At 45.8% G+C, this 27,022-nt stretch overlaps 1 protein-coding gene, 1 non-coding gene and 1 pseudogene across 2 annotated transcripts; 1 reads left to right on the top strand and 2 right to left on the bottom strand.

Annotated features, from left to right (window-relative positions):
- Positions 1–1,925: 1,925 nt before the first annotated feature.
- Positions 1,926–2,078, bottom strand: LOC123595540. Its single transcript, XR_006711229.1, has one exon. It is a non-coding gene; the product is annotated as a small nucleolar RNA SNORA62/SNORA6 family (small nucleolar RNA).
- A 2,839-nt stretch (positions 2,079–4,917) lies between these two features.
- On the bottom strand, positions 4,918–26,520 carry GABRQ (gamma-aminobutyric acid type A receptor subunit theta). The gene is made up of 9 exons (XM_045471839.1): positions 26,123–26,520; positions 23,888–23,976; positions 16,932–16,999; positions 14,987–15,207; positions 13,176–13,258; positions 12,569–12,706; positions 11,879–12,031; positions 9,620–9,870; positions 4,918–8,993 (listed from the first exon to the last, which is right to left on the bottom strand). Exons 1-9 carry the CDS (start codon positions 26,269–26,271, stop codon positions 8,013–8,015), a joined length of 2,133 nt encoding a protein of 710 aa, XP_045327795.1. The 5' UTR covers positions 26,272–26,520; the 3' UTR covers positions 4,918–8,012.
- LOC123595586 lies at positions 10,717–10,881 on the top strand (annotated as a pseudogene).
- Positions 26,521–27,022: the final 502 nt, after the last annotated feature.

The following is a 27,022-nucleotide window of genomic DNA, read 5'->3' as shown; positions in this document are numbered from 1 at the left end:
ATTTTGTAACCTCAAGCAGCACTCATGTAACCTTTCCTCACTGATTATCCTATAACAAATTGGCTATCACATGGTTAGCCATTGTCTGGTAGTGTGATGGGACAGAGTCCCTTTTACTCATTAGAGAGGAAGGTGGGAGGTCTCACTTCCCTTAGCAAAGCATCCACATATTCCTGTATGTAGAGAGTGCCAGGATGGAGACTGTCCTGGAGTCCTGGCCTATACGAAACCGCAAGCACAGTAACAGAAGAGGGTCTTTGGTTAGGTGCAAAATAGTATGCTGAAAGAAGTAAACCAACATTAGCAGTAGTAAAATGTGTTTGTTTTGTGGCCATGGAGGTGTGCCACTCAGATGTTTAGCAAGAGAATCTATTGTAAGGGGCATAGTTGCTTGCCAGCTTCAGCTGCATTTGCGATAAGGCCGTACTTCTCCTGGGCTGCTTGCATCCAATGATACAGCATGGTAGAGATACTAGTGCTGGCCTGTTCTAGCCTGAGTAGTAGCAGAGGACGCAATTACATGAGCAGATAGCCCAGACCCCCATACCACCTGCTACAGTTGCACCAGCACCCCTTCCCCAGCTTGCACTTATGACCGTATGGGATTCCTTTGGGCCCTGGCTGGTTGAAACATGGGCTGGTTTTAACATGGGTGTGGTCTTGAAAGAAAGTGGGGAGGGAAAATCTTACTAATGGGCAGAACTCTGAGTGGTGCACCTGGCCTGGGGTGAGAATGGGCTGGGAAAGGCGAGGAATGGAAGAAGTCCCCAAATGATCAGAGTCTCGCCCAAAAGCATGCAGAGTATTCTAGACAGAAGTGGGGGCTGGTGTCCACAATCTTGAATAAATGTTTAACATCTTTCCCCCATGTGATATTAAAGGGAGACTTTCTAAGAAGCTGATTTGTAAATTGAAATTGAGAAATCTAGAGTCAAGGATGCTGGACTGCATTCTATTGCAGCAAGTCTTAGCCTGGCCATGGGAAGGGTTCATGTTCAAATTCTGGCACTTCCACATTGGGTGCAGTCTCTGAACTGCTTCCAGACCATTGGACAGAAACTCATTTGAGTCTCATGGTGAATAGTCCCTTATCCCCTATTACTTTTAAATGTATCAGTATAAAAATGCACTTACGGTTATTGAAAAATAAAACAAATCTGCCTCAGTCTTGTATTACTAATTCTTTTGAGATTCTGATCAGGAGGAGAGCTTAGGAGAGACCTGGACTGGGAAAGCAGTACTAAGGAGCCCCTGGGAGGCCTTGCCAGGGTTTGGAGGAAGGTAGGCCAACATGGGAGGCTGGGAAGAGAGGCCTTGCTGAAATCCTGGAAAGGTTGTGGCAAGGGCTCTTTCACCCTAAGGGAGGCTGTAAAGAGAGAAAGAGGTCACATTCCCTTTCTTCTGACCTATTCTTTAGGGTAGCTGTATAATCAGTGGGCAGCAATTGACAGTAGGACCATTTAAGGGCAGCAAGCTCCACCTGGGGTCGCTGGCTACCCTCAAAACCTGACCTGTACAAAATAAATACAAAACCTGACTTGTGGCAAGAACGTAGCCAGAAAAGAACTTGGTAGCTAATAGCAGGATCCACGTGTACTGTGAAAACTCCTCCTTACCTTCAACTGCATTTTCTCCTTCTGTGTGTACCTGTAAGGACACCAGGCCCCTCCCACCATGAACAGACCAGCAAAGCACGCTGTGAATGCACAGTTCTGCGGGCCTGTTTTGGGCACAAAAGGGACCACAGAGGAGCCACTAGGTTAGGGTTCCTGTTGTAACTCCAAGGATTTCATCAAAAGGTGCTTGGAGGTGGGTGCACTCACAAATGTGGGCCACAACAAGGACCTTCTGGGCCAGTGGCAGGATGTTTTAATGTGACTCTACAAAGTTTGTTATTTTTACAAATTCTATTATTTTTTTTTTATTCTTGCAGCAAGAATTGCTATCAAACTCCACTCATTGTGCCAGAGACCCTCGTGGTGTTAGTGAAAGGCTTGCCCCTCATGTAGCATGCTATCTACCCCTGTGAGTTTATCACTAGCCAGGGGCCTCAACTCCAAGCTCTAACAATGTGCAGGACTCTACAAAATTTTTAAAACCTGCTTCCACCCCCATAGGGCTTTCTTGCTCTCTACTCTGCACATCCACATTGGCAAAAAAGATTTAATTTTTTTAATGTTTATTTATTTATTTTTGAGAGAGAGAGAGAGAGAGAGAGAGAGAGAGAGAAAGAGAAAGAGTGGGGGAGTGGCAGAGAGAGACGGAGACAAAGAATCTGAAGCAAGGTCCAGGCTCTGAGCTGTCAGTACAGAGCCCAATGTGGAGCTTGAATCCACCAACCATGAGAGCATGACCTGAGCTGAAGTCAGGCGCACTTAACTGACTGAGCCACCCAGGCACCACAAAAGATATATTTAAAAAAATTTTTTAATCTTTATTTATTTTTGAGAGAGAGACAGTGTGTGAGCAGGGGAGGAGCAGAGAGAGAGAGAAACACAGAATCTGAAGCAGGCTCCAGGCTCTGAGCTGTCAGCACAGAGCCTGATGCAGGGCTCGAACCCACGAACTGTGAGATCATGACCTGATCTGAAGTTGGATGCTCAACCGACTGAACCACCCAGGCACCCCAAAAGATACTTTTTTAAAAACGTTCTTCATAAAGATGCCCCTGCCACTGGAAATAAATGTCCTCATTGTATTCTGGCACCACAATGGCTTGACATGTTTTATAATTTTTGTTTCATATGATTAAAATGCTTGTGTGAAAGTGTAAACTAATTTCAACTGTACATTAATATTTCCAGTCTGCTTGAAAACTATGGATTCAAATATCTCAGGGTATGAGGAGGTCAATATGCAAAGCCTTGGGAAGGGAAAGGTGAGCAATGAAAGCCAGAGGCTTCTTAGGTCCAGAAGCGGCTCCCTTCCAATCCAAGAGAGGAAACACAACAACCCATAAGTGTAATTGGCATTATATATATTAATTTTATTTTCTCCTTTTGGCTATTTACAACCTTTATTTCAGCATATTTTTCAGAAGCATAATTTTATGTTTCTTCATGTTTTCCTTCTTTGAAGTCCAGACTGGTCAAGGTCTTTTTCATGCAAAAATGTACATTTAATGAGGACAAAGAGGGAACTGGGTCATCTTGGAGGGGTCTCTGCCATTCTGGATCCTTATGTAGCTCAGGACAGCAAGACATGTAGTTTTTCTTCTTGGTCCTTTCTTGGTTTTCTTGAAGACCTCCATGTTTGTGGTTTTACTGTATTTGATCTGCCTCAGAATGGCAGTGCCTTGCCTGTCCTCTGAAGAATTCTCTTGCACTGCCCGAAGTCAGGCACCACAGCCAGTTTCACTACACTCGGGCACCTTTAGTTCTGCTAATGACTATTGACCCCAGGGATGCAGTCTGGCAAGATAGTGGGTGTAAAGTCTCACACATGTTAACAGAGGTGACCCTGACCAACTGAGGCTATTTCATAACTGAAATATATCAGAGAGACATTGTAACACCCTCCCCCCTCCCTACCCTGAAAACACAACACTGACAATAGGGATTTCATATTGATCACAGGACACTACACAACAAACACAAATACACTGCACTTTCAATAGCACAAGTCAAGATTTCCTTTGATGCTCATCACCAAAGCAAGGTACCATGCAGGTGGATGGTTTAGCAAATGCATTCATTAGTTAATAGCTCAAAGTGTTACTTCTTTTAAGTACAGAATAAAGAAACCTCATTAGGAATGGCCATGGTCTCAGCAAAGTTCCGTTCTAAATATGCAAAGACACCACAGCCTTGCTATTAACAAGATGACACAAATTGTAAGAATACATTGTATAAGCTACAGCAAGACCCAATAGATCATTTGTTATCTCTGCAAAGGCACCCCACAGTGGCAGATGGAATGGGCAAGAATGGGTAGGAAACATATCACACATCCTCACAACAAAATGACACTCTGAAGAGACAGAGGATGCCCTTCCTGTGGTAGTGGTGGAGAAGGAATTCTAGAGGGAAAGTTAATGGGATAGCCCATGTGAGGAAAAGGAAGGAAAGCTGTGCAGAAAAGTGAAGTGAGGGTTGCTCCATCCCAAACTCAATAAGACCCTTCCCTCTGCTCAAGCTGTGAATTATCTTACCATAAGCACTCTCTGATTGGCTGGGGCTGAGAACGGCTCTGTGGGCTGAACCCTAGTAGTTCTAGTATCTAGCCCTGCTAGATACTCTGCACTTCAGAGTTACTTGGTGTGGGGTGAGGAGTGGGAGGGGATGTAGGCAGCTGACTGAGGATAGGGCTCTACAATGACACTGACGACAGAACACACATAGAAGACAACAAGGGGAGATCTGGCAATTTTCAGGCTAAAATGACCAAGTCCATGAAAAACTCAGAAGGTTCAAGTTTCTGCAAAGGTGTCATTGCCAAACCTCCACCTCACCTTGACAACCTCACGCAGTGTGAGTTGCAGTAGAGTTCAACTGCTCTCATTGCAGCACATTAGGGCAAGATGTTCTTTTTTTATTTTATTTATTTATTTTTGGGAGAGAGACAGCGTGAGCAAGGGAGGGGCAGAGAGGGAGACCCAGAATCCGAAGCAGGTTCCAGGCTCTGAGCTGTCAGCACAGAACCCGACACGGGGCTCGAACTCACAAACTGCGAGATTGTGACCTGAGCCGAAGTCGGTCGCTCAACCGACTGAGCCACCCAGGTGCTCCCAAGATGTTCATTTTAAGGTATAAATATTTTATCTAGCTACGTGGATCTACAGACATATTTACAACTGGCCTCTATGCCCTTCGTCTGTGCTCTGAAGCCTTCCTATGCATTGCTGCCAGACCAATCTTCAAACCCACTTTCTGGTCCCCACTGCTCCAGTCTTTCTGTATGACATCACCCCAGATAAGACACTCACTTCCTACAGGGCTCGACGGTCCTCTAGGATCCTGGAAACCCAAATTCAAATCAACCAACCAATGTTTAGGCACCAGGAAGCAAGACTTTCAATAGCCATGATGGGAGCTTCTGATTTGGGGTCATTGTTCTCCTCCCAACCTGTATCTTTCTGTGAGAGGTGTCCAAAAAGAAAGAGGCAATCTTAGATATTCCATTGGCAACTTTTTTGTTTTTAGCTGTTATCAGTTTGTGTGTGTGTGTGTATGTGCACGCGTGTGCATGCACATGAATGAGGGTAATCGTGTGTGGTTGTGCATGTGAATATATATGTAGCTATATGTGAGTGTGCATGTCTCTGTGTATATATCCATTTAGTGCTGAGGGTGAGTATCCATGTATGTGTGACTGTCTATGTCTCTGTGGGTGTGTATGTGTAGGAGGCTATATTTGTATGTTGTGTGTATAGAAAATAAGAGACATGGCAAGCTGGACCGATCTAGACAGTCAGTCCCTGGGGCTCCCTTTGTACCTCTCTCCTTGGCCAATTCTCTCACCCCTATAACAATCTCTTTTCCTGGAGTGGGTAGGAGGAGGGATTTCTGGACTCCAAATCTAAGGCTGTTCAAAGATGCAGGATGGGTTATTACAGTGCCCCTAAAAGGGACCACTCCTACTGGCCATGCCTGCAGGCCTTTCCCAAGCACCTTTAGTTCTCTGCATCCAGTGCTACAGCTGATCCCCTGGGATATGTCTTCACATCACCCACCTGCTTTTGGCTGTCTTCAGCCCCCACACATGTTGGGCGTACAATGTGATTGCAATAAGGGAATAAGTTATAAAGGCTATATACAACTCCCTCTCCAGTTCTTTAGCTTTCCCCATCCATTGTCCACATATTTCTGTTCTTAATGCATCTTCAAGGAACCCCCCTCAATCTCTGTCTTTGTTATGCAAACATTCGTTTCAGGACAAAGCAAAATGCTCTGCACTCCCAGCTTATCTCACATTTGAGCACTTCCTACCTCAAGGCACTAAACTGTCACTTCCTGGGACTACATTCACTTCTCCTATGTCTTCTGTCCAGGTGACAGCACAGATGGGTGGAGGGAGGAGGAGAAGAATGGATGGGGGCCGGGAGACACTGCTCCCTGGAACAAGGAATTGGAACGAAACAGTTAACCAGCCCGGCCAAATAAGGCCCCCCACATATGTGGAGGCCAAAGGAATTATGGTGGTTCCAGAAGAGCCACCAACAGGAAATAAATATGCTTTCAGGTGTATTTCCTTTCACACTCATTCAAATCAGATAAAGTAACATAGGTATGCACATATGCTGTCATATACACACAGCACATACCCATGTGTGTACACACAAGCACACACACTCTTTCCTAGGGGTATGCACACACATACACGCATCCACATGTTGTTATATATACACTCTTATACACATCAATATAGATTTACACTGATATACATAGAGCTGTACAGCTTCTCAAATGGTTGTATGTGCACACAAAATTGTTTTCATGCACACATACACTCAGCTATACACAGAAACACAAACACAGAAACACAGTTAAAAGGGTAGGTGGCTGAGGGGCTACAGGAGAGGCTGCCTGGGGAGGAAGGAGAAACACAGGCTGAGTGCTTGGCAAATCTTGTTCCCTGTGGCCTCTATTCATGAGGTGGAGCTGCTAAGAAAGTTGGAGTGCAGGCTACTTTCTATTTCCCTTAGGAGCCCCACTGGGTGAGCAGTGCTCATGTTCCATGCGCTCAGTTCACACTCATTGGCTGGTCACTGGCCACTTCCAGCAGAGATGTTCCAGGTGCTATCAAATGAGGTCTGGTGCCTGGCAGATAAGCAGAACCTGATGGAGCACCCCCATTTGTAAAGGGGCAAGGAGAAAGGGGAACACTTCAGTTGAGAGAGTTAAAAGGACAAGAAGAAGGAAGAGCAAGTGGAGTGGATCTACCGCTCACTGGCTGCATGTCCTCAAGCATGATACATAAGCTCCACTTGATCCCCTTGGAACACTGAAGACAATGTGCTTTGCCTTCCTGCCTCACTGGGCTCCTGTGAGGGTGTGACACTGTGATGGGTCAGTGAGCTTGTTGACACTTGCTGTGCACTAGACAAATAAGATTACTATATAGAGATTCACGACAATTGTTCATTTGCTGTTCTAGACCAGAGGATGAAATAGCAAGCCAGAAATGTCCTGACCCTAGTCTTCATTTATCAAGTGCTTTCTCTGTAACTAGTGATCACGTCAGCATCTGACCTAGACAGGTGTACTCAGGCTGTGTTGTCAAGCGCTATGAAGCAGAATATAGACAAGAGAAGTTCCAATCCCTCTAAAGATGCTAGTTACATCTGGGTAATCTCCAAGTTGACCTCATCACCCCCTGTAAGCTCCTCCTGGAAACATGATCTCTCACTCTGACATCTCACTCAGTACCCCTACCCACTCATATTCCACTCCCAACCTCATGCCACAATGCCACACTCAAAATACAACAGAAAAAATAGTGGGGAAGAGGCACTTTCAAAGTTTCCCAAGTTCCCTAGTGCCATCTCCTTGCACTTTAAAGCCATGGCTAGCCCTTCCCCTATGTACCTCTGTTCAACCCAGCTTGACTTTGTCCTGTAAAACCTTAATCAGGGGGTGAGCAAGACCATAATCCCTAGGAGGGAAAAACAGAAGAAAAAAAGTAATGAACAAGAAAATTCAACACCTCGGGGGGACAGAAAAACCCCTAGAAATGTTTATGCATAGGGCTTGGATGCTTCCTCCATCCCCCCCAACCTGGCTCTGTACTCTGAACATTTCTAGGGGCTTTTCTGTGCTTAATAGATGGTAGAAGTCTTTGGAAAGGTGATAGTCTTCTAGCAGAAAAGGGAAATCAGTGTGCTATTTACCTCCAACTCCTCCTCAATACCTTTCCTTCCAGCCAGAACGCATCCTTTCCAACCACTCACCACCTCATGTTTACAAAGAGAAAGGTAGAACTGATTCAACTGCCCAAATAACCACAAAGTAAAATGAACAAAGAAAAGAAGGCAGAGTAGAATCAAGTGGAACCATGAAAAGAGCACTATGGGACTAATTGATATGATACACCCAGTAAACAATGTTGAACACCACAAAGGCAAGAGGGAAGAGGATCCGGGACCACCTGTCGACCTTAGGGACATAGTCAGGGTGAAAGAGCTTGGAGGACAACCCTTCACTGAAGGAGCACCCAGGACTCGGGGGGCAACTGTCATCAGACTCTGAGTTACTATCCTTGCCTTGGTCAAAGCCCATGAAATCATCAACATTAAGGCTCCAGGTGCTGTCAAGATCACACTCGAGTTGCTTCTCAAGGTCAAGGTAGCCGCTCTCAACTTTGATGTCATCAGGCAAGCTACGGATCTCATCAAGGTTGCTACGGATCTCATTAAGGTTGCTACGGATCTCATCAAGGCTATAGCTTGCCTCTTGCACACACCTGTGGCTGTGGAGAAGCAGATGCCTCCCACTAGGGCCACAGCCACGACTCTCATCTGAGCTCGAGTTCTCTTCAGGGTCTTCTGGGTCATGGGTCTCAGCATGGCCATGAGCCTCCACACGGTTGCAGATTTCAGTAGGAATAACACTGTCATCAATCTCAAAACCATTAAAGCGAACGCCATAGCTGTGCAGGGCCTTCTCTGAGGTGGAGGGGAGATCGCTCAGGCTTTCTCTAGAGGCCATCCAGGCCTGCTCTGAGAGAGAAGATAGTGAGCTGAGGCTTTCTGAGGTGGCCAGTGGGGCCTGCTCTGGGATGGAGGTCAAAGAGCTGAGGCTTTCGAGGCTTGCCAGACAGGCCTGTACTGGTGTGGAGAAAGGAGAGCCACTTTCATCTTCTATGCTAACCTGGTCATCCTTTAAGGAGATAGTAGGTAGACTTACAAAGTCAGTAGGTTCACATCCTACATGAATAAGCACTGGTGGTGGGGAGGGAGGAGGGACAGGACTTTCCTCAACAGCAATTGCAATGTGATTGTTGATCTCTTCCACTGACAGAATCATCTCTTCCTGGGATCTCCGGCGTGCAAGGGGCTGAGGAACAAGACCAAAAGTCTGTTAGCATGTAAGGGAAATCCATGGTGGCTGCCAAGCCTGTGTCTCCCTGGGGCAGCTGCTCCCTCTGGAGTGCTGTGTGGTGGATGGAGGCAAGGGCTCCTCAGGCAGTGTGGCTGGGCTCCCTGTGAAGGAGGGGGTACTGCTGGACATTAATGTACCGCCAGCAACAAAAGTCTCAGCATGGCTTTGGGAACTGAAAGAGCAAAGGAAGGAGCGGTAGACCAACACCTCTGCTGCCTATCTTTTCCTTTCAGCCTGCCTGTGTTCCTCTTCCCTCTGGTTCCATCACCTGCCCTTGGAAAGTATGCTAAGTGGACTGGATTTGAAGTCAAAAGGTCTGGGAAAATCTAGTTCTGCCACTTACTGCTTTGTGACTTTAGGACAATGATTTGACCTGTAAAGGAGTGATGATAAATTGTTCTATTTGTTATCTGGTGTGTGTGTGTCTGTGTGTGTGTTTGAGCACACACACACACACACACATGTGCTGTGTGAGGCTAAAAGGAGCTAAGAAATGTGAAAGGGTCAAGTGCTAAACTTAGGTTTTAATATATGCCCAATCCCTAATCAGGGAAAGCTGATTGTCAGTCAAAAAGCCAAACCTGCAGCATCAATTCTTGGTAGCGGTAGCGGGCCATGACTCTTCGGGCTCTCCTGTGTCGCCTGAGTCTGCGCCGGGATCCACCTCGGCTGTAGAAAAGATAGTTGATGTAGACATATTCCAGCAAGGACAGGAACACGAAGAAGAAGCATACGACCATGTAGATGTCAATGGCCTTAATACAGGAAATTTGGGGGAGTTTATCCCGCAGATGTGAGTTGATGGCATTCAGGATGAGCATTGAAGTCAGACCTGTAAAGAACATGGCAGGGTTAGGATCCTCAGGTGGCTGAAGTTCTTGGCAAGCCATCAGGTCCACATCCCACAGGAAGGGAGCAACGATCATCTCTGGGATAAGGAGGACTCTCAGCAAAATGCCTTCAACTCCCTAAGCCTGGGGACTTTGCTCAAGTGCTCTCTTTGCTCCTCCCTGCCCCCCCAGCTTTACACCCAGTCATGCTTTGATGATTCAGTGACTTCTCATTGTTCTTAGGGTCAAGTCCAAAATCTCCAGCCATGGTTTCACAGTGACTTACATCTCCAATCTCTTTTGCCTTCCAACACATGGGCTTTCCTTTAGATCACATCCCTCAGAAAGGTTTGTGAGCCCTTAAAATATTACACAAATGTTAAAGGCTTAGTCCAACATGTGCTCCTAAAGAAGGAGGCCGAGGAGTCTGCCCCAAAGATGGTGATGGAAAACCAGACCTGGATGTGGGGCACACTGGGACCAGATAAACTTGGGAGCTGATCTCTTAGGCCCCTCCTTGGTACTGCTCAAAACCCTCTTGTTTTCCCCATTGCTTGGACATGAAGTTCTAACTGCTAAAATTGGAATCTCAAGGTCTTTCCAATTCAACCCTTCTGTCTTTCTGCTATTCTCCCTATTTCCCCAGCTCTTGCCCCAGGCCCTCTGTGATCTAGTCCCCTCTTAGGGCCCCTGTGCCTTTTAATAGCAATTTCCTGTTTTAGTGAATGACAAGTCTTATGCCTCTGCCTCCCACAAATCTTGAAAACCCAGTTTGAGCAACATTTTCTTGGTGTAGTTTTAGACAACAAGACCTGGGTCATTTCCTCCTCTAGAATCTCCTAGCATCTGTTGCTTCTCGGCCTTTTGGCTAAGATCAAGTGTAGAATCTCCTAGCATCTATCTTAGCATTCCATTAGACACTCATCGAGGGCAAGCTTCTCTGGAAGTCCTCTGATGCCTAGTAGGACATTTTGCTATGTTGCTCAATCTATGTTTATTGTATTAAATTTCTACACATCTTTAAAAAAAATTTTTTTTAAAAAAAAAATTTTTTTTTTCAACGTTTATTTATTTTTGGGACAGAGAGAGACAGAGCATGAACGGGGGAGGGGCAGAGAGAGAGGGAGACACAGAATCGGAAACAGGCTCCAGGCTCTGAGCCATCAGCCCAGAGCCTGATGCGGGGCTCGAACTCACGGACCGCGAGATCGTGACCTGGCTGAAGTCGGACGCTTAACCGACTGCGCCACCCAGGCGCCCCTAAAAAAATTTTTTTTTTTAAATATTTTTTTTTGCAACGTTTATTTTATTTTTGGGACAGAGAGAGACAGAGCATGAACGGGGGAGGGGCAGAGAGAGGGAGACACAGAATCGGAAACAGGCTCCAGGCTCTGAGCCATCAGCCCAGAGCCCGACGCGGGGCTCGAACTCACGGACCGCGAGATCGTGACCTGGCTGAAGTCGGACGCTTAACCGACTGCGCCACCCAGGCGCCCCCCTAAAAAATTTTTTTAATGTTTATTTTTGAGAGAGAGAGAGACAGAGTGCAAGTGGGGGAGGGGCAGAGAGATACAGAATCTGAAGCAGGCTGTAAGCTTTGAGCTGTCAGCACAGAGTCCGATGTGGGGCTCCAACTCACAGACTGTGAGATCATGACCTGAGCCGAAGTCGGACGCTTAACCGATTGAGCCACCCAGGCACCCCTGCTGTATTACATTTCTGATCTAAATTTATGACCTGTTCATTTATGTATCCAGCAAATAATGAATTCTAATACTTTGGGCCCAACATATCAAGATCCTATCCCTGTTGTTTTTTCACACTTGTCTCCAACATCAGTGTCTCTGCTAGGGATTGGCTGAGGACCTGTATAAATGCCTGTTGGGCAGGCACCATATTGCTTCCTTGCCTGTGCAGTCACATACCACTCCAGGTATTCCTTTCTTATTGTCAACTTTTTTTCTGAGCAAGATGATCCAAGTTCCTCCTCGGGATGAGGACAGGACCTACCAACTGTCACCCTGGCTGCAGAGGATTCATAGTTCATCCAAAACGATATCCAAGAGACAACAGTGGTGAGAACAGTAGGCCAATAGATCTGTACAAGGTAGCTGGTGACTTCCCTCTGGACCAGGAACCTCAGTATCAGACGTACATAGGAACCTGGCAAGGAGACATACTGGTATTAGGGTAGCAGGGCTGAGGGGATTTTCAGGGTGAAGTACAGGATGGAGGAGGGGAAGCTGATGGGCAGTTCAGCCTCTAATATTCCAGCCTGGGGAGTTTGTAGATCTGACCCTATTTGCTGCCTTAAGGCCAGTGACAGTGGCATGTAAGTAGGCCCATATGGCATAGTGAGTCTGTTCTCTCCTCCTTCCTTCCTCACTTGCTTCATGTCAACTGGAGTTTTGAAATGGGAGATACAGGATATTTCAAAGCTGCAAACAGATGGAAGGGGAGAGGATGGCTTTAAGAGGAGGCCTATTTTTATCAGCAAAAGCAATGAACCTTTTATACCTGTAGAGTGTCAAACCCAGCCAAGTGCTTCCACATCCATTTCCTCATTTTGAAGGGGGTTTTGGAAGGTGTACAGAGCCAGAAGGAAATAGGACAGGAGTGCAGAGGTCAAAGGCAGAGAGATGTCCAGGAGTTTACCAGGGTACAAAAGAGAGAAGAAATAGGAGAGAATATCAGACCCACCTGTGTAGAAGAACACCTCTTTGCTAGCCATTGTTTTCCCCAGGAAGCTGAACTGAGGAATGTGCAGCTTCTCAGTCCCCTGGATGGCATTCCCATTGCCTTCCCAGTATAATACAATGTCTTCAACCGTGTAGCCATCTGGGAGAGGGAAAGAAGCAGGTCGATCTGAGAAAGCAGGCATAGGCAGATTTTACACCAGAGCAGTCTGTGGAACCCAAAGAATGGTTGGAACCTGCACATTTGGGGCACCTTTGTGGTTTGCTGAGTCTGAGCACAGAAAAGGGGGGAACTTGGAAAGGGAATTCTCACTTTGGAATTTCTCAGCCAGGAAAGAAAGCAAACAGATGTGCTCCTGCACACTAGCTTCTACACAACTTCCCAATAGCAAGGTACAATTTCCTCATGGGACTATTTATACATTAAAGTCCACCTTCTCCCAGATACTCTGTATATACCTCTGTCTGTCTGTCTGTCTACTGAGGAGAGAGAGAATGGGGAGGGATGGAGTAGGGGAAATATGCTATCCCTCTCACTCTCTACTCTGCTTTTGGTTTCTGGATAACCATAACCCAAAGTAGAAATGAGGGGCCTTGGAGGACATACGTACAGCTCTCTACTTCCAGCTTGCAGGTCTGCTTGTCCAGGGGGAATTTTTGCAGATTTAGGGAACAAGCTGCTGTGGTGGTAAGTCTGCAAAGGAAAAGCAGAAGGAAGAGAAAAGCGAATCAAGTTGAGGCAAAGAACCATTCCTGAGAAGGCTGCAGGGGTGTGCAGGAGAGAGGTACTCCAAGTGCTGACCCACCTAACATCTTCCCATACTGCCTACACTAGAACTGGGTCCTCCCTCCAGTGTTTCTTTCCTTCTTTTTCCTCTTCCTTTCCTTCCTTTCTCTCTAGAGGAAAGCTAAGTTGCACTTGTGGAGGCAGGAGAGAGGGAATGTATATGCCAACAAGTCTGGCAGGGCTTAAAGAACAGGTGTGTGGCATGTCAGGAAGTCTCAGGACATCAGAATGGGAAGGGCTCTTGAGGAAACTGGATGGAGAGACAGAAAGTGGAGTTTCTTGCTGAAGAAGGAGCAAGGCTACATTGGAGCAGCTGATGTGCCAGATCCCATGTGGAGTGCCCGTATGTGTTGTGCAGGCATGGATGTGAGCTGTAGCCCAGGCCCAACTTTGGCTAGGAGAGGTGCTCCCATAGCACTCTCATCTCTGCGTATCTGCCTAAGCACATGGACCACTGGAGCTGAGCAAATTGCCAGTAGTAGGTATAAATGGGTAGGAGGTATTAACATATCTAAGGTGGGTCATGCAGTGTTGGGCAGGGGCTTCAAGTTGCCAGGTGGTGCGTCTGTGGGAGGAATCTGAGGAAGGATCTTGGAGGAGCTAGGGAAGTGGGAGGAATGGCCTGTGGGAAAGAGGATAATTACAAACGTTCTCTGCAGCCTCCGCTGGGAGGCTGTCCCCTATCCGTTATCCTGCCCTTCCCAGCTGCTAATCCCAGTGTAGTCCCTTTCAACCCTTTAAGCAATTTCCATTTTGTACACCGGGTAGAGATGTGTGTGTGTTTCTCCTTTCTATGAATCCTCCATGCAGCGTTTATCAGCTGAGGACCCCTTTTAATGAAAACAGGTATGACCAGTCACCTGTTCCTTGTAAGTTTTGTTGTTCTTTAACTCTAGCACCTTGGGCCATGGAGAAAGAAGGGAGAAACAAAGGGATAGAACAGGAGCACCCAAGAGAAAGAGAGACTCAGAGACAGGGGCTGAACCCTGGCACAACTACCTTTTGGAAAAATTTTCTGAGCTACATTTATCTCTTATGCTCGTCTTAAGTGATAGTTTATAAGAGGTGATGCTGTGGGGAGAGCCTTGGTGACCATATACTGTGCTATAAATAAGCCAGTGAGGATTTCCAGCATGTGCACATCCTATGTGTACAGAGCCATGGACAATAGGCATATATTGCACACAGTGGGCTCCCCTGCATGATGCAAATATGACCAATGGCAGAGATTGGTCCCCTTCCCTCATTACATATGGGCTTCAGCATTCATTTGTCTCCTTCCCTCACTGCATGGAAGAGAAAAGAAACAAAGATAAATAACAGAATGTATAGAATGCTAAAGTGGAGGGAGAGCTCTTTGAGTTGAGATAATCAAGGAGGATTTCTTGACAAAGAGAGCATTTAAGTTAGGGATTGAAAGATGGGCAAGGTGTGGGGACAGGACAGCCAAGGATGGTTGTGGAAAGCTCTGAAGGTTTCACTTTGACTACTGGGTAGGATGAGTGAGGGGGCAGCACAAGACAGATGTGGAAAGCCGTGGGCTCCTTTGTGTGTCTCTTACAGTGTGTTTATGGGATACTCATTTGGAAGAAGGAAGCCTGTGAGGATGGTCCTCAAGTGCCTGGGGAAACTCACCGGATGCCATACCGCACTGTTCCATCTGGATGAAGCTGAAACACACGATTTTCCACAGTCACATCATGCACAAAAGCATCCTTGCTATTTAAAAAGTAGCAGTCAGGGACCCACAACTTCTCTAGCATCCGATAGTCCAGGGTCAAGTTCAGGTTGGTTTCATAGTATGCTAAACGTGGATCTTTCCAGGTCTGATGAAAAAACATTGTGATCGTATAGTCCTGGGGAGAGAAAGGTGAATCCCAGCTGTAAGTGAGGTTGTCCTCCTCTCCATCCTCACAGTGTGTGTGTGTGTGCATGAAGGTGTATGAAATATATCACAAATATAGACGAGTACTGAAATATGTAAGAATGTTAAATGTTAAAAATGAACTTCAAAAAAAAAGAATAACTGAAATTCATGTAATTAAAATCCAGGTTAAGAAATGAAACATTACCAATAACTTTAAGTTTCAATGTGTTCCTTCTAGAACATATTCCCCACACCTACCTCCCAGAAGTATCCATTATCTTAGATCTTAATGATAATAGTTCTGTTGCTGTTTGTTAGAATTCTGTTGTCTATGTGTGTATTTCTAGGAAACATTGCTTGGACCCATTTAAAAAAATTTTTTTTTCCAAATGGAATTACACTGTATGTATTATATTTGTGAGATTCATTCAAGTTGATGTCTGTTAATAAAATTTGTTCATATGAATATACTACATATACACCACTGTGTGAACACATGATACATACCCAAATGAACATGAAATAAGAATTATGAAGTGATAGTTCAAGTTTACACCCACACTGAGGACAGATGAGATTTCTCAATGCTCCTGCCTGGCCAGCTCCTGCCTGGTATGGTCTGACTTTTGACTTTTGCCAATCTGGTGGGTATGTGATGGATTCTTGCTCTGGTCTTAGTTTGCACTTCACTGACTAATAATAAAGTCAGGTATGTTTTCACATATTTGCTACTTGGTTTTCTTCACAAATTTTCTAATCATTTTTTCTTTTTTAAATGTTGATTTATTTTTGGGAGAGAGAGGAGAGAGAGAGAGAGAGAAAGAACACACACGTGAGCGGGGGAGGGACAGAGAGAGAAAGGGGACAGAGATGGGGAGAGATGTGCAACTCAAACCCATGAACCAGGAATGGTGGCCTGAGCTGAATCAGGTGCTCAACCAACTGAGCCACCCAGGCACTCCTCTAGTCATTTTTCTATCATTTTCAAAATATTCTTATTAATTCACAGGAATTATGTATACTTTCAATATCAGTTCTTTGTGTTGCAGATATCTCAGTCCACTCTGACTTATCCTTTTATACTTGTTATACTGGTTTTGTCTGTTTTGCAAAACAGAAGTTCCAGAAGTTTTGGCTAGATAGAATTTAAAATAGTTGAAATTACCAGTATTTATTTTTATGGTTTTATGCTTTCTGCTTTCTATGTCCTTTTATTTATTTTTTTTAAAAGGGCTGTGTAACTTTTTTTAAAAAAAACTTTATTTTTGAGAGAGAGAGCATGTGTGAGCAGGGGAGGGGCAAAGAGAGAGGAGACAGAGAATCCCAAGCACTGTGCTATAAGCACAGACCCAGATGCGGGGCTCAAACTCAGAAACTGCAATATCATGACCTGAGCTGACATCAAGAACTGGGCGCTCAACTGACTAAGCCACCCAGGGGCCCCTCTATGTCTTTTTAAACAAGTCCTACCACAAAGACACAAACACAGTATTCTATATTATCTTTTAAAAACTTCATAAGCCTTTCGCTATTAGGTCTATAATCCATTTGGATTTATTTATTTTTTGTTCCAGTGGCTTTAGTTTACAAAACCTACCATGTTCATCTATGTGGGCTCTGTTGTGAGTCAGAACAATTGGAGTTGGCTTATGACTCTGCTCCTTGCCACATGTCCCTTGTCCCCAGGCCCATGGCTGAAGGTGACACACTTACCATAGTCATTTCTGAGATCTGTTCAATACTGGAGACATAGATAGATACTCCCACAGGCACAGGGGCACCTACAAATGGGAAGACACTGTTACATGCAGGGTATGATAAAGCATGCACTCAGGAGCAAGATTGCCTGGGTTTGGACCCCATCTTGACACTTACTAGCTGTGTGACCCTGAATAAGTTTCCTAACCTCCATACTGTTTTCCAGAGTGGCTGATGTTCCTCAAAAAGTTACAAATAGAACTGCCCTATGATCCAGCAACTGCACTACTAGGTATTTCCCAAAGAATACAAAAATACTAATTTGAAGGGATACATGTGCCTCAATGTCTACAGCAGCATTATCTGTGGTAGCCAAACTATGGAAACATCCCAAGTGTCCACTGACTGATAAATGGGTAAAGAAGATACAGTATACATACACACCCAAATGTATATATAGGAGCTAAGTCACTTTCTCAAGGCACTGAGAGGTTTTTATATCTTAACGTATTTGTCAGAGTTCTTCTCTGATGACCCACTTTTTACAGAGGCAAGTATGATGCCAGAATAAATTTTCATATATATATATGAATTGCCATATTAAATGAGATTGTTTATAAAACATAACCACACACACACACACACACACACACACGCATGCACACACACACAAACACACACACACAGGAATATTACTCAGCCATAAAAAACGAATGAAATCTTGCCATTTTCTTTTTTTTTAAATTTTTTTTTCAACGTTTTTTTATTTATTTTTTTGGGACAGAGAGAGACAGAGCATGAACGGGGGAGGGGCAGAGAGAGAGGGAGACACAGAATCGGAAACAGGCTCCAGGCTCTGAGCCATCAGCCCAGAGCCCGACGCGGGGCTCGAACTCACGGACGGTGAGATCGTGACCTGGCTGAAGTCGGACGCTTAACCAACTGCGCCACCCAGGCGCCCCGAAATCTTGCCATTTTCAATAACATGGATGGAGCTAGAGAGTACTATGCTAAGCAAAATAAGTCAGTCAGAGAAAGACAAATACCATATGATTTCACCCATATGCGGAATTTAAGAAACAAATGAGCAAAGGGAAAAAAGAGGAATAGAGGAAAGCCAAGAAACAGTCTCTTAACTCTAGAGAACACAGTGATGATTACCAGAGAGGAGGGGGAAAATAGGTGATGGGGACTATGGAGTGCGCTTGTTGAGATGAGCACTGGGTGATGTATAGAAATGTTGAATCACTAGATTGTACACCTGAAACTAATATTACACTGTATGTTAACTATACTGGAATTTAAATAAAAATTACCAAAAAAAAGGTTATGTAATCTCTCTGAGTGCAAGTTTCCTCATGGGTAAAATAGGGATAATGATAGCACTGATCTCATAATTAACACAAGCTAAGCTCTTACAGCTGGGCCTCGCCCATGATATGATGAAGGGAAGGGGTCATGGTAAGATAAAGAGAAAATACGGAGATGAAGCACTCTTTTTCCAAATGGTTTTCTGATAAAAATTCAAGAGCAATGAGCCCAAAAACAGAGTTAAGATTCGTGGTGTGTATGAACATATTTGTGTGAGTGCATGTGAGTGTGTCCATATGTGAGTTAGTATGTGTCTTTGTGTGAATGAATGTGTGAGTTGTGCACATGAGTGTATGTGAGCATATTCACATACATGAGCAAATCTGTGATTGTGTTCACGTGCAGGTGACTATGCCAGTGTATATACACGAGAGTATTGAGGATGTCTGCCTGTAAGCCATTTGTGTGCTTAAGTGTGTTGTGTGTCAGTAAATGTGTGTTCATATGCAAATGAATTTGTATTTGTGTGTTTGAGTGTGCAACTATGAGTGAATGTGTGACTGTATGAGTGTATGTGAGCTTGTTAATGTGCAAGGGAATGTGTGAACATGGGTGTATTTGTGAACTTACTTGTGTGTGTAAATGTGTGACTATATGTATGTGAGCATGTCCATGCCTATAAGTGAATTTGTGTGTTCATGTGTGAGTGAATGCATGAGCATGTTTGTATGCTTGTATATACTGCATGTAAGTAAGTGTGTAAGCACATGCAAGCATGTAGGCAGGTTGATGTGTGGGAGTGTATGAATGTGCTCATGTGCAAGTGAATGTGTGAACATGTATATATTTGTGTGTGTGAGCAAATTTCTATGTTCATATATGTTAGCATGTTAATGTATGAGTACATTCATGTGTGTGAGTGAATTGGTGTTTTCATGTATGTGAGCATGTTTGTGTGTGAGTAAATGTGTGAACATGTACATGAGTGGATGTGACCATGTCTGCATGTATAAATATTGAAATATTCAAGTGTTTTGTGGGAGTAAATGTGTGAGTATGTCTATAAATATGAGTGCATTCATATGTAAGTGTGGGTGAATGTGTGAGTCTATGTGTGTTTGTGAGGTAGCAAATACGTGAACGTGTATGTATTGAAGTGTACTGTGTGGGAGTAAACATGTGGGTTGTCTGAGTCTGTTCACATGTGAATGTATTTGTATTTATATGTGAATGTAATGTATTCATAAGCATGTCCATGTGTGAGTAAATGCATGCTCATGTTTGTATGTTAAAGTTGTGTTTACATGAGTGTATGTGAATGTTTGTGTGTTGGATGGATGTGTCTGTGTGTATGAATATGCTCATGTGTCAGTCTGTGTGTGGGCATGTTAAGTGCATGTGTGAGGGAATGCGTAATTGAATGTGTTTGTGTGAGTGAATGTTTAGGAAGGTAAGTGAACTTCTGAGTGTGTGACCGTATGTGTCTGTGTCATTGTGCATGAGCATGCTTGTTGTGTAATATGTGAGTTGTTTGCATATATGACCTTATTTGTATGCAAGTTTTAAGTGTGATTAGTAATCACACTTATATTCTCACACTCATCGTACTTATACATGTGGGGATATGAGTCTATGTAAGCACATTTATGTGCTTGAGTGGATGTGTGAGCATGTTTGTGTGTGATTGAATATGAGCATACATGAGTGTCCTGGTGTGTAATTGAATGTGTGACCATGCTGATGTGCAAGTGAATCCATGAACATATTCACATATGTTAGTGTGTCATTGTGCAGGTATAAGTGAATGTGTGAATATATCTGTGCATGTGGATATGGATGTGCCTTAATGTGTGAGCCTGTTTGTGTGAATTGGTAAATATGTGAGCATGTTCATGTGTATAAGCAGCTCATGTGTGGGTGAATGCATGAGCCTGTTTGCATGCAATCATGTTAATGTGTATGTGTAAGCACGTGCACATCAGTGTATGCAAGCATTTTTTGTATGTGGACGAATAAGAGTTATTTATGTGTATGGATGAATATCTGAACATGTTAATGTGTGTATGTCCATGTGTGTGAATATCCAAGCATGTGTGTGTTTCTATGCATGTTTCTATGTGTGTGAGTGAATTTGGCAGTGTCTGTACATGGGAGCATGTTTGTATGCAAGTATGAGTGAATGTGGGAGCAGAGGCATATGAATTTATGTGTGTGAATAAATTTTTGAGTGTGTTTGTGAGATTATGTTCATGTGTGTATGTGAATGTGTAGGCATGTTTTGTATGTACACAGATGTGTGCACACGTGTAAATATGTGAGTGCATGTAAGCATGTATACTGAACTTATGAGTGAATGAACTTGTGAGTTTATTCCTGTGAGTGCATGTGTGAGGATGTCTGTGTATGTTGATATGTGTGTTTGAATGTGTGTCTGTATGAGTGTATTTCTGCCTCCTGCTTTCTTTTTTGGGCCTAGGTGTTAGCACTGCCCATTCAAATGTGATAATGGATGTGAAAATATGTAGTAAACTATAAAGTGCTGTGGAAAAACACTTTTTGCTGTTTCCTATTGGCTCAAAGCTGTCTTCACCTGGCTCCACAGCTAAGCCATTATTCTATATGTATTACACCGCACTGCTGCTATGGGTACATGTGTGACACTTGCAATTTACCTGCTGGCTTCACTGCAGGCTGATGGCCCAGAAGCTGAGGAGAAAAGAGGGAAAAGGCTTATCCTATCCCAATGCTTCAGTGACCTGGGATTGGGCATCAGCATATGAATGGCAGCTGAGAAGTAAATGGGCCTTTCTGAGAGGCCACAGCCCAGACTCCAGAATTTAGGGCTATTGTGAATGATCCCCAGCACTGTATGTAGTGATAGAGGTCTCTAGAAATGTAGTTCTTTATTGTAGCTTGTCAGGCTCCTTACATGCCTTTAGAGAGTGGAAAGTGTGTTAAGCAGGCAACTAGTCCTAGAGGGGCCATCCATCCCCTGACACCTCACTCTTGGGTCAGGCTTCTCATCTTACACCATTTTGTGCCAATCAGGCAGCCCCATCCCTTACAGTGGAATTCTGGGGGACCTGAACCCTAAAGGGCCAAGACATAGCCCTGTGCAAGGGTCAACTGGGAGCTGGAATGTAGTCCATAAGTCCTGGCCTGGGGATGTAGCCTGGAGGAAGGAAACCTGGAACTGTTTTCTAATTTACTCACCTAGAGGGGACACCTTATGAGAGATTAGCCAAGGTATCCCATGGAGGGAAACAAAAAGTTTCCAGATAAGGTGTGTAAATGCTATCTCTGTGGTGATGGCCTCAGCTCCATATTCCTTCCTGATGGGCTCAGGAAGGCAGAGAGGGGTTAACCACTTCCTCCCTCTTGGAAATTTTGCTACCCCAAGTCTTTGTCCTCCCTAGCAGCCATCAGAGTACCAGAGGAAAAGCAGATAAATGGAGGAATGGTGAAGATGTCCCACTCATTCCTTCACTCTGTGCCTACATTGTGCCAGGTGAGGAACTAGGTGAAGTCCTCAGGGACCTGCCTTTTGCAATACTGTAGAATCCCACTTCTCTTGCCCAGAAAGAAGCAGCTTTGTTAACTTCCCCTGGCTCTTCCTTCTCCTCCTCCTCTCAAGGAAGTAATAAGGCTCCCACAGCCTCATTACTGACCCACTGAACCTGACCACAGTTAGGTGAGGCCTCTGCATGTGGGGGGTGTGTATGTGTGTGTGTCTGTCCTTGAATCTCTATATCACTTCAGACACAGAGGGGAATTTGATTCTGTGTCTAGTGGGAAGCATTACAGGGAGTCCTGGGTTACCGCAAAGGTGAAACCCTGGACCCAGTGTCTCATTGATTGGCAACCCCCTCCCTGCCCTATATAACAGTCCCAGACTGAGCCTGTAGTGCCTTCTTCTCTCTAAATGCTAGAAGGTCCTGCATTGTCCTTGCTCTCCCACCTTCATCTACTGTTTGGTCAAATCAAGGACCCATCTTTCCTCATACACTCCAGGTGTACATGCCTATAAAGCTTAGTGTACTCAGGTTAGGAATCAGGTGTAAACAAATTTGAGTTAGCTCAAAAGACACTGGTGCGGTGCCTTGGAGAGACTGGACCAGCCACACCAGATAATCCCCAGAGGGTGGTCCTTGCCCTGGCTCCCTCCCCCTGATGCTGGATGCTTGCAGGGATGGCAATCTGAAACAGTGGGAAGGGTGTGCTTGGTGTACGTGAATGGCTGTTGGGTAGCCTTTGCTGAGAAACACGAAAATGAGGGAAAGGAGAAAGTGTAGTAGCTACTCCCTTGACAGCCACCAGCGCTTGGTGCAGCTGTTCAAAAACCAGTGTCACTCAAGAGTGCTGGCTGTGCTCTAGCATCTGAATGTCCACACTGAAAGAGCCTGACTTCTGCCCTCTTCACTCCAGCTTTCTAATGCCCAGTGCACACTCACCTTACTTAGATCCAGGACTGCACCTTCTGTCCTGAGACTCAGAGGGAGCAACACAGCAAAAGCAACACCAGTTAAATGTCCCACTTCCAAAGCCTGGGGCCTTGGTTTTCCAGGTGGCTTTCCCAGCAAATCACAGCACCCCCAGAATTCTGTTACTGGTCTACTACAATGTACACTTCCTAGCTGTGGGCCCTTTAGAGTGGAGGCATGGTGTTTTTGGAAGACTTCTATTCATATGTACAAATGTGAATCATTAGCATTCATTAATCCCTTAGAGTAGGTGTCTAGGTCTACCACCTGCAGGAAGTTTCCTTTGAGCTGAAATGTGACTAACTCTTATTTAGTGACTAACTCCCCTTCCTTTTGTTTGTCCTTGGTCTAGGTTTCTCGGGTGGTCCCTGGAGAATGCTACTCCTTTTCTGTGGGGTTGGACTAGAATGCCTGTCCCCTAAAGCTGTGTGATTGAGCCCAGTCACCCTTTCCAAGGGTGGGGGCTAGGCAGGAATTAGAGGAGAAACTTATATATTGGCTTTGTGTTTCAGTTCCCTTGTCATTTCTCATCTTTGTGCTCTGAGTGCGAGGCTAAGGGTTATATTTGGCAGTTAAATAAAGCCATCAAAACTCTGAGAGATGATCAGGCTGGATTTATAAAGATCACACCGACTTGAATGTGTTGAATGAAAATGAACTTGGTGGAAGCTAAAGGCTTTGGTAAGGGGTGGCAGAGGTGGAAGTGCCTGGGACCCCGGTGGGTAAAGTAAACTAGACAGAGAAGACCATGCCCTTAGTTTTGAACTAGCTGAATGGGGCAACTGTCCAAAATACAAAGAATGTGTGCTCAAGTAGAAGAATGTGTGCCCTCCCCACGAATGTAGCAGAAAACTCTAGTGCACAGTCCATTTCTTAGTTACTGCTTCTCCAGCCACACCCGGGAGTGCACTTTAGGCTGTTATAAGGGAAGGGGCAGAAAGGCCCCTTGCATAAGAAGGCAGAGAAGTGGAAGAGCAGAGCAGAAGGCCTGGGGGTTGGGGCCCTCAAAGTGCTCAGCTGAAGGTCTCCCACAGTCAGGAATGTGGGGTCTGGAGAGGCAAAAGTGTTGAGCCTGGGGAGTGCCAATGGGCAGCAGTACTGAGTGGAGCTGTCTTGTTGCATCCATCTCAGCTCTATTCCATGTCACACAAAGGCTTCTAGTATCTGGTTGTGTCTTACCTCCAAAATTTGGCCTCAGACGGACATCATATCTCGACAGCACCCTGTCCAAAATCTTGTGAACCACAGCTTCATTTGCACAATTTTTGCTGAAACAGAGAAATCATCAGTAAATGCTGGTCATCAGTAAATGCCACATTGCTTCTCAGAGGACAAACAGCAAAGAGCACCCCAGATGTCAACTTGTCAGGGCCTTCTTTTCTCCTGTACACATGCAGACATGTACAGTCATACATGTACACGTTTCTCCCCACTCCTCTCCCTCCCTAGAGTGAGTCAGCCAGAAGCGCAGCAGTGACGCAGACTCCTCTTTTCCCCCTCCCCCCCTTCTGCTTTTATCCAGAGAATGGGGCACAAAGACTGGATACTTGTTACCAGGCAGGATTGGGGAGGAGCGGGGCATGACTAGAGGAGACAGTAGGGGAGGTAGAGAAGGGAGGGAATGGGCAAGTTCCGGACCTGGGATAAACACATTACTTCAGTCCCTTAAGAAGGCGCACCTTGCCATCAGCCTGGATGAAGCTTTCCAGGTTGGTGAAAGTCCTTCCAGGGGCACCTGACTGGCTCAGGAAAGGTCATATTCCACCCTCAGTGACCCCCCTGAGTCTCAGCGACATTTCCCCTACCTGGGCTAGGACCAGGCATTTTGTGGTTACATCTATGTAAATCTTGTGTTTATACAACTCTGTTTTTAAGACTTGATATATGGCACATGACAGAGGGAGAGAGAGAGAGAGAGGGAGGGAGAGAAAGAGAGAGACAGAGAGAGAGAACTCTGCTCATGTAGCAGAGATTTAAGACCCTCACCCAACCAAACTGTTTAGATTTTGGGGGTTCAAGGGCTGTCCTCCAAAAGACATGTATTCTGAGAGCAGACATCTCTATAGCTAAGCATATGCTTCCAGCCTAGACGTGTTTTGAGTGAGCCCATGTTAAGTGGATCCAGCTCAGCCTTGCAGACAGCTGGCTTTTCTAGAAGTCTCTGAGGTTCATCTGATTCACCTACACCTTCAGTAGGGCTCTTTCCAGAAAAGGGGTTTGTGAATGAGAATAGGCCCTGGGCTTCACTACAATTTTTAGGATCTCTGACACATCCACCAGGGAACGTCAGCCCCTGCAAATCTGTGTGTGTGTGTGTGTGTGTGCGCGCGTGCACACACATGTGGACATGTGTGTGTGTGTGTGAGAGAGAGAGAGAGAGAGAGAGAGAGAGAGTTCACTAGCGCAGTCTGGTATGTTGGGTTGAGGACACTGCAGGGCTGTCTGCTGGAACCTTGCCCAACTATCCCCCCCACCTTTTTTTCTGAATACATGTTCATTTCTGGTTTGTCATTAAAAAAAATCATTTCTAATCATCTTTAATTACAGAATTTCATTTTGCATTACTCCAAAGTGTACACATGCATTATTCCCGAATTAAAGCAATGCATTCCCGCCTGTTTAGTACCACACATTACCCATATGCCAGAGCGCAGGATCCAGGGCCACTGCAAACACACATTTCTGTGTGATCTACATGTAAAGACTGACTGTTTAATATCTCTTCAGATATTTGCAGACCCAAACAAACTTGAAATCAAACAGAAAAAAACAAAAACAAAACCCTGAATCTTCAAATGTTTTCACAGGACTAAGTAGAAAAGCACACCCATCTCAGGCCATACAGGCTATACGGTTATGCAGGTACTGATCCCACTGTCTGGGCTCCGATGAGGTTGAGTCAATAATTTCTATCTGCAGCATTGGAAAAGGTCCCTCACCGTTCAACACACATACAAACACACGCACGCGCCTCAGGGAACAGATTAAAATCCGGACTCAAACAGGTGTCTGTACTGTCTATGTTTTGTGAGTTGTCCATCACCCTGTACTGCTCCCCCTCCCAGTCCCCAGGTGCCAGTGGAAATGACTCGGAAAACCTGCCCAGTGCCTTAGTCCCGAGGGTGGATGGCAGACCCTGGGTTGAGGGCATGGTTTCCCCCCGCCCCCCCTCCTCCGCCCGTGGCTGCAGTTAGGGCACACGCGGGGCTCTGTCAGGCGCCGCGGTAACAGGTGGGCTGAAGCACAGAGCTCTATCTCTACTGGTCGCCCCCACTTCCATCCCATCTCCCTCCAGGGACCGGACGGGCAGGACCCGCGCGCCATGACTCGGCAGCGAGCTGGGTTCAAGATACCCCAGCCCGCTCCGTCCAAGAGGCCCGAGGTGGCCCGCCCAAGCTGGCGGCACCCGCTTACCAGTCGAAGAGGTTCAAGATGACTTCGGGCACAGTGGGGGAGAGCTCGAAGTGGAATTTTGGGGTGGGACTGGGGTCGTTGCCCTCCGCGAGCCAGGTCCTGATGAGTAGCAGGAACACGGTGACTCGCAGCATCCCTCTCATACCCATGACCGCGCAGCTCGGGGCTGGAAGGCGCGAGAGACGGCAGTTCACAGCTGGGGAAAGGGACGGGGTGGAAGCAGTGCGGGGCCAGAGGGAGCTGGGGGTCGCTAGGAGTCTCTAAGGAGACAGTAGCGAGTGTATGGGAAGCAAGGAGCGCGGGGGTTGAGCGGGAGCCCAGAGCCCAGGAGGAGCAGCCCCCAACAGCTCTGCTCGACGCAGCAGCCCCGGGGAGCAACCCGCCGCTGTGAAGTGCGCTCCGTCTGCAACCGCCCCTGGTTGCGACTGGACTCCGAGCCTGGATTCCGGCTGGCTCCGCCCACTCCGACGGCAACACTGACCGAACCAATCCAGTGGGGGCCTGGAGCCGCACAAAAAGGCGCGCGCTGACGCCTCCGCCCTCACCCCGCGCGCAGCCCGGCCCCCCCCGCCCCTTCAGGTCTCTGCAGTTGTCCCCCGGCCAGCTTCAGACACAGACAGGGGCGGGGCCAGACCGGGAGAGGAGGACGGGATCCGGCTGCTGGGGACGAGACACAGATCCTTGACTTTGGGCACCCAGTGGGTCTTGCTCTTCCTATCTGCAGAAATGCAAAGTGTACGTTTCTTTTGGAATAGCGTGTACTCAGAGTTTGTTTGTAGTTGTTGTTTTTGCTGTTTTTTTGCGGTGGCTGGAGTGAGGTGATTTGAATGCCTTGACTGAATTTGCATTCTGAAAGAGCTGGACACATCTGGACATCAGAAAATGTCTGATGCTTATTCC

This window comes from Leopardus geoffroyi, chromosome X (assembly GCF_018350155.1).
Source record: "Leopardus geoffroyi isolate Oge1 chromosome X, O.geoffroyi_Oge1_pat1.0, whole genome shotgun sequence".
NCBI classification, from domain to species: domain Eukaryota; kingdom Metazoa; phylum Chordata; class Mammalia; order Carnivora; family Felidae; genus Leopardus; species Leopardus geoffroyi.
Note: the sequence above shows the minus strand (reverse complement) of the source record. Positions and strands in the feature narration are given on the sequence as shown.